General features: G+C 40.5%; 1 protein-coding gene across 1 annotated transcript in view; it reads left to right on the plus strand.

The window, feature by feature from the left end:
* ACTL6A (actin like 6A) overlaps positions 1-6973 on the plus strand; it is a gene marked incomplete in the record, with an annotated part of 1351363 nt that extends 1344390 nt beyond the window's left edge. The window contains 1 exon segment of the mRNA XM_044070379.1: positions 6675-6973. Within this exon segment, the coding sequence (XP_043926314.1) occupies positions 6675-6755 (81 nt within the window).
* Positions 6974-7485: the final 512 nt, after the last annotated feature.

Consider the following 7485-nt stretch of genomic DNA (forward strand, 5'->3'; position numbering starts at 1 on the left):
AATCGATCCGGCAGGCCATCAGTCAAGATTCCTGTATGCAGAGGAAGAATTAAGAGGCTACATTATTCCCTTGGTTTTCTTTCCACAGAATAGAGAATTCCCGATGATCCACCTGGTGAGATGGAATTGGCAGCAGAAGAAGTTAGTAAGCTGTTAGGAAAACAAGTCATCCGGTAGGACCCACAAGACCAGGAAGTATTTTGAGTCTGTTCAGATTTCTTCAGAACAAAAAAAAAACCTTGGGATCTTAGTCCTATTCTGGACTTAAGCTACCTTAACCAGTTTGTGAAGCAAAGTTCTAGATTGTCCTGGTTCAGTCCACCTCTTCTGAGAAACGACTGGATATGTTCAATAGATCTCGAGGATGCAAACTGTTCTAACAAGATATCAAGGCAGTCCAGGACATTTCTCCATTTCTGGATGGGAGTCGGTCATTTTCAATTCAGATCATTGCCCTTTGGTCTCACCACAGGCTGCAGGTTATTCACCAAATGCATGGCAGTTGTGGCACTGTTTCTCAGGCTGTAAGGGGTCCAGGTATTCCCCTACTTTTACAACTGGCCTCCACTGCATTCACCAGGGATCTAATTCAGTGCAGGGGACTAATTGTTTAATCCTTGGGAATTAAGATCAATCTTGCAAAAAGTCAGCTGACATTAGCACAAATTATAGACTTCATAGGATCCCACCTGGGCTCAGCTACTCAAATAGCCAGACTTCCACAGTCCAGAACTGTGTCCCTACATCACAATAACTTCAGAGGTCCTTCCTTATCCCTACCCTCCAGCAAGGCTTGCCCTATGATTACTGGGCGGTATGGTTGCATCAGTCACACTAGTACCTCAGGCAGGGTTCTACATGGAAGTCTTGCAGTGGGCACTTTCAGCACAGTGGTTGTTGATGTACCGAACTCTTTCATGCCCCAAAACGTTTCATGTTAGTATGCAAGAACTGTATCCGTTGGTGATCGACCTCACTGAGAGTAACATGGGCTTGACCTTTCACCCTACCACCCTCGTAGCTAATTTGACCACAGATGCTTTCCCCTCTGGAGTGGGGGTGGCATTACAAAGGGAAGATGGTTCAAGGCACATTGTCATCAGCAAAGGCCTGTCTTCACATTACCATCTTGCAGACGAGGGCAGTCATCCTAGCATTACAGGTCTTTCAGGACTTTCTGCCTTCCCAAGGGTGTGATACTCATCCAGGTGGACAACAGGAAGTTAGTCTGGTATGTGAACAAGCAAGGAGGAACCCATCCATACATGTTGTTCCGGGAAGCCATGAGTATGTGGTAATGAGCAATGTCTTTCCAACACTTTTTATGGCAGCCGTGCATATACCTGGGACTTGCAGTGTTCTAGCAGACAAACTCAGTAGGTCTGTTCTTCTTCGAGTGTTCCCTCAGTCAGTCAGTAGCAGCAGTGATTTTTCAGTCCGTGATCTTTTTGCCGCCCATCTAAACTGTAGACACTACTTTGTTGTGATTTTTCCAAATGGATAGTTGCACAGGGATTCTGTAGTCCACAATTGGCCCCCAGATCCCCTATATGCCTTCCTGCCTTTTCCCCTGATGACCATTTTTTTCAGAAGGGCCATGAGGTGCAATGCAGTGGTAATTCTCATTGTTCCCTTTTGGCCCCAGCAGGTTTGGTTCCCCTTCCTGTAGCCTCATCTGCAATACTCTCCATGGATCCTGCACCTGAGTCCAGATCTTCTGCTTCACCCATCAAGTCAGCCTCACTGAGACATAAAATTGACCGCATGGTTTATTCAGTTCTAATGGTGGCCAGAAATGGCAGGGTGTCCTGTCCACTCATTCATATTTTGTCATCCTCCAAAAAAACAAACACTTAGAAGGTTTGTCTTAACTAATGAAAAGATTCACCTTATGGGCCTCTTCCAAAAGGTTTTGGACCCTGTTTTCAGCTCCACAGCCATCCATTTTGCATTTCTTAGTGGATTTGTTTCCAAAAGGCACTAGTTTCTCAATGATCAACGTGCAGTTGGCAACTATTTCTAATTGTCTTGTGGGCCAAAATCAAACTTACATTGCTTCCTCGAAAATTTCTAAAGATTTTTTGAAGGGAACTTTTCTCATAAGGCCTCCAGTCACGAATCTGGTTTCACCATGAGATGTTAGTGTCATGTTACAAGCCATTAACTAGGATTCCCTTTTAGCCTAGTATCAGTCGACTTGATATTCCTTACTTGGGAGAACATTTTTTTCTAGTAGCAATTACTTCAGCCAAGAGGATTTTTAAGCTGCAAGGCATTGTTTTGCAGACTTCCTTAGCCTGTGTTTCACAAGGATAGGCCATCTTTGTGAAATAACCCTCATTTTCTAGCACAATTGGCCTCTAAAGCCAATCTTAACCAGACCATCAGTCTACCAGGGTTCTTTCTAGATTTTTGCCAACAAAGAGGAATATAGCCTCCACCTGATGGGCGTGCATTTCAACTCTGGTTTTATTTTTATTGAACAAAGGATATCAGTAAGTCAGAGCAGCTTTTTCTTTCCTTTTCAAAGACTAAATTAGGACAAGGATTTTCTAAAGTGACCTTGTCCAGATGGCTGTCCAGCTCCGTTTCCTTTGGTTGACAAAGTGTATAACTTTAGCTAAGAAAGCCATGGAGGTAGCTACAGCTGTAGTTGATTGAACCTTTGGTTTACCAGTTAGAGTTCCCATTGATAGATTTGTGCTATGGCTACTAGAGCTACAGTTCATACCTTTGTGTTGCAGTACAGGTTGGATGTACACTCTAGATCTCGTATATCCTTTGGCTCCACCGTACTTCAGAGTAGCCTTCCATGAGACCACCCAGGGTTTCAGGTAGTTTGGGAATCTGTCCCGTCTGTTGAATCGGATAGAAAAGACATCAGATGTGAAAGTTATGTACTATCATAATGCTAGATCAGTATTGTCTTGTTTCATGTGGTTCAACGTTCCCTCCCTCCTGTCCCCCATCCTAAATTGTCACTTTTTGGCTCTGGGCTGATAAGTTGGACCCTGACCACTGTTTTACTGACAGCCTATTACTGTTACAAATCCAAGGCTGAAAATCGCGAGCAGCACCTGTTTTATTTTATAAAGAACACTTAAAACCAAAACAAAAAAATACGTATATATTAAGCGCTTTCGTCCCTTGTAGGCACTTCATCAGAATCTAAAAACAGTTGAGATACAAAACTTTTATACACGCATCCATGAGCAATGACAATTCCTTTGATGTTTCAAGAGGGAGTTTCTGTAAAGTCTTAATTTTTTTTTTTTTTTTAAATCTAAGACTCTCTGCAGAAAGTAATATATAAAAACATTGTCTGTTCGATACAAAAAGTTTACAGTTTTTAGCTGGCTTGTAGAATTAGTCAGGATAAAGTGCACTTAAATCTTCTGAACACTAGATAGCATTGTGATGCTACTTTGCCTAAGATGTTTGGAGACACTCCCTCTTGAAACATCAAAGGAATTGTCATTGCTCATGGATGTGTTTATAGAAAGCTTTGTATCTTAACTATTTTTAGATTCTGATGAAGTTCCTATAAGGGACAAAGCACTTAATATACATGTATTTTTTTGTTTTTGTTTTTATTGGTTTTACCAAATAAAACAGTTGCTGTTCGCAACCTTTAGCCTTGGATTTGTTTTGGTTTTGGAGCCTCTTGGATTTTATGTTAACCTATTACTGTTATTCACATCCCTTGTTGCCCAGTTAGGTTTGGATGGTTAGGTGTTTGTTGTATTCACTAGGTGATATGCTAGCTGTAAGAAGCCAAACTTGATCTCAGACTAGAGTTTTGGCAGAGGAGTAGTCAGAGCCCTGGATCCAAGCTCTTGGAAAAATGTGTGTGTGTGTGTGTGTGTTTGTGTGTGTGTATACCTAAGGAGAAAATTAAAAAAAAAAAAAAAAAAAAGGAATTGCCGACATTGCAGACTTAGAAACTGCATTAGCAATGACTTCCTATGGAAAAAAAGACTGCAGCAGTAGAAAGCATACTACTCAGCTGTTGCTGATTTAGTAGAAAGAATGCCACTCAACAGTTCCTGATTTAGTAGTGCATGTGTGATTTTTTTGCCTTGTATTTTTGACCTGTCCCTTGTATTTTTTTTTCTGGTAGCTCACTAAGGGTCACAGTCCGTCAGTAACAGAAAACAGAGTTTCCTACCACTAATTATTCAGAAGCTGAAGCTGATGCAAAACCTGTTTCATTACCTGTAAGAGAATTAGAGTTTTATTTTAAAATTTTAGTGCTGTAACTGGAGCACGGTGAAGGGGCAGCCACCTGGGCACAAGCTGTTGGGCGACTCGCTCAGCAGGTGCTTATGGTGTACAAGTGCAGGATATCCCAGGTTCATAAGTCAATTCCAGTACTGCATTTGCAGTCACAGCTAAAGCCCTGCAAATGGAGCAACTATAACTGTAGCATACAGCTTGCTACAGTTACAGAAGAGCAGAAGGAACCTTTTCTTTGCCAACTTTTGAGTTGTGGAAGGTGCCAGTTTAGAGAACTGCTCACACCGATTCTGAAAATTTGTCTCTGATTCTTGAGCAAAGAAGTTAAGAGCTATGTCATAAGAGTTGAACACTTAAGCAAAAAGAACCTTGCTCTGTTTACACTTAGTGTAGGAAAGCCAATGTTATCATTTGCCACTGTTTACATTCAATGTAGGAAAGCCAATTTTATCATTTGTCAGTTCTTAAAGGTATTTAATTCAGAGATTGAAATCTGGAATTACATACACATATTGTCATACATTTTGAACACCAGGTCAGTTCTATGATGGTGGAAGACTAAAATTGGACTTTGATCACCTGAAATGCTGAACAAAGAACTTTTAACCACATTCTTTTTGGCTGAGATGTCAAAGAAATCCTTATATCACGTAGGCAAGCACTTCTACAGCTTGTCCTTGCCTGCTGTTAGGACAAGAATACACAACAAGCAACGATTTTTGTGTAGACTTTATTAGAGCTAGATAGTCATGAGCTTTCTCAACTGAGAATGAAACTGTATCACCCACTTAGAGATGAAGACTGGTATTCTATCCCTCCAGTTATTCTTCAGCACCATGAATTCTGATATTTTGTCAGGACAGTTTTATTGTTTTTCTGTCATACAATATCTGTTGAAAATTAATGTCTGCAGCTGAGAAATGAATATTAGTATAATTTTTGGCATTTTTAATCTTCAGATTCCAGGTTTAATTTTTTGTCATCAGTGTTTTGCATATGTCAGGTTATGAAAGAAATGTTTTTCAAAGATGGCATTGCACTGTTGAAATCTCTGTTATGGCAGCTGTAGGTAGTTTCTTCCCTGTTACATGGTTTTTGTCCCACCCATATTTTTATTGCCCTGTCTGCCATCAACCAAGTTCTGGTGCAGCTTAATGAAGAAAAGATGTAGCATAGTAACATATCAATGGTAATGCCAGTGCTATTGACCTAGAGGAAGTAAAGACCTGTCCATCGCTCAGGTGAACCAAATTAGATTAGTGGCTTGGGCATTTGATGGCACCAGCAAGTGAGAATGAGCATGCTCATCATATGAGGAAGGGTGGGTAAGAGCTGGGCATAAATAGCCACAATCCCTCAGAGAAGGGATGATGCTTTGGGTACCTTGGGGTGCAGACTTGCAGCTTACCAACACAGTCATAGCTAGGTCAGTTTGCACCCCGAGTAATCCCCAGACCGGCACCCATAACCCAAAGTTGAAAGAAAAAAAATTCCTCAAGTGTAGCAGTGTTTATACAAACTCCTAGCTACAATTCTACAGCTGCTTGACTAATACACATTTATTTAAACAGCCCCAATATCAGCCAAAGCTCGTTAAATTAATCATGGCCTTGATTCACACCCTATCAGCATCCCTTAAGCACTGCCATTCTCTCCCCACCAACAGCTTGCACCCATAGCCACCATCCCCCGTCCTCCCACCCCCAGTTATAGTACTTTTAAAAAGCAACCACCAAGTGGTGGCTTGATAAATGCCGATGAGCATATGCTTGGGGGGGGGGGGTGGTTTAAGTCTCTGCAGTGATGCAAGGTTAATGACTTTTTACCAGCACCCCGGCAATGACATAATTTTGTACACTTGCAAACTCCCCAGTGCCTGCATGAATGATGACCCCTTTTGACTTTTTTCGCTCTAGCAGAATTGTGGGCTTCCCACACCTAGGGAAGGAATAGGGTTGAGTCATGTAATGAGTCTTGATGGTCTGCAGTCAAAGGCAAGGATCCATCTAGAAAAAAGTTCTAGTTTGGGCCTACCAAAACCAAAAAATACCCACTGTTGGCTTGTTCAGGGGAATTAATCAGTTAATTCTGTCTGTGGCCAAAGATTTGTTTTTGGTGAAGAAACATTTCACTGATCACAATTTTTTAAAGTTCTTTCATGCAAATGCATTATCTTTTCCTGCTGTGAAACCTAATCAAATTTCAAACAAGGAGCTCATTTTGAGTGCTGCCACATATAGTATCTGTGTTGGAAGTTGTATTTTCTCCGCTGCTCATATCCTTAAGAGAAAGCCAAACCTCATTTAAATTACTTTCTAATTTTAGGCGTCACAAGAGACATTTCTAGATCTTCAAACATAGGATTGTGAAAAGCATTCCTAAAGTTAGTTTGTTTTCTTCAGATTATGCTAAAGGAGTATGTGTTTGTTTTTCTGTAGGGTACTTTCCAGCAGATGTGGATCTCAAAACAAGAGTATGAAGAAGGTGGAAAGCAGTGTGTTGAAAGAAAATGCCCGTGAAGTGCTCTTCAGAAAAATGTACATGTTGCCTTCTTCAGAAATAACTAAAACGTATTTAAGTGGTATATATTAATTCCACATCAGTTTGCAGGAATTGAATGGACATTTTCTGTAGATTTTTTTTTAGTATTTTTGTACTTTTTTTAAATGTAGACTATAAATACTTGCATTACATGTAAGCAATATAATTAAAATGACCAGCTGGTCACAGTTAAAAATGGTGTTGTGTTCTTACAAGATGATCTGGTGGGCCATATTTTTGTATAATCAGCACATGGACAGAATCATCCACCTAAAGTATTTTTAGACAAATGGTAACAGCTGTTCAAAAAGAATGAACAGTTTCATGTATACCCACTGATCACACTGTTAACGGGCTACTTTACCACATTCACTGAAACAGGCAATAGTTTAAGAAAACAGCATCACCAATTAATGTAGCTTGGTGTAGCTGCATGGTAATCTCTTTGCTATTCATTTGTTTTGGTTTCCTGTATTTAACCCCTCGAGTTTCAACAGTCTGTCCTGAATGTGAAGTGGGCTCCTTTATCTGATTAACATGAGTGGTCTAACACTCGATGCTAGCTGTCTCTGCATTTTTTCTTTCCACTTTAGAAACTGCTTTCCGCAAATTAATAGGCTCAGAGTTCGACTCCTACTGTGTCAGAAGCCATGAAAGTATGGTCATGAGGCCAGATTTTTCTTTCGCAATTTTGTGAAATTCCCTCTG

The sequence above is a fragment of the Protopterus annectens genome, chromosome 4.part1, assembly GCF_019279795.1.
Source record: "Protopterus annectens isolate FY-2018-M chromosome 4.part1, PAN1.0, whole genome shotgun sequence".
In the NCBI taxonomy this organism is placed as follows: domain Eukaryota; kingdom Metazoa; phylum Chordata; order Ceratodontiformes; family Protopteridae; genus Protopterus; species Protopterus annectens.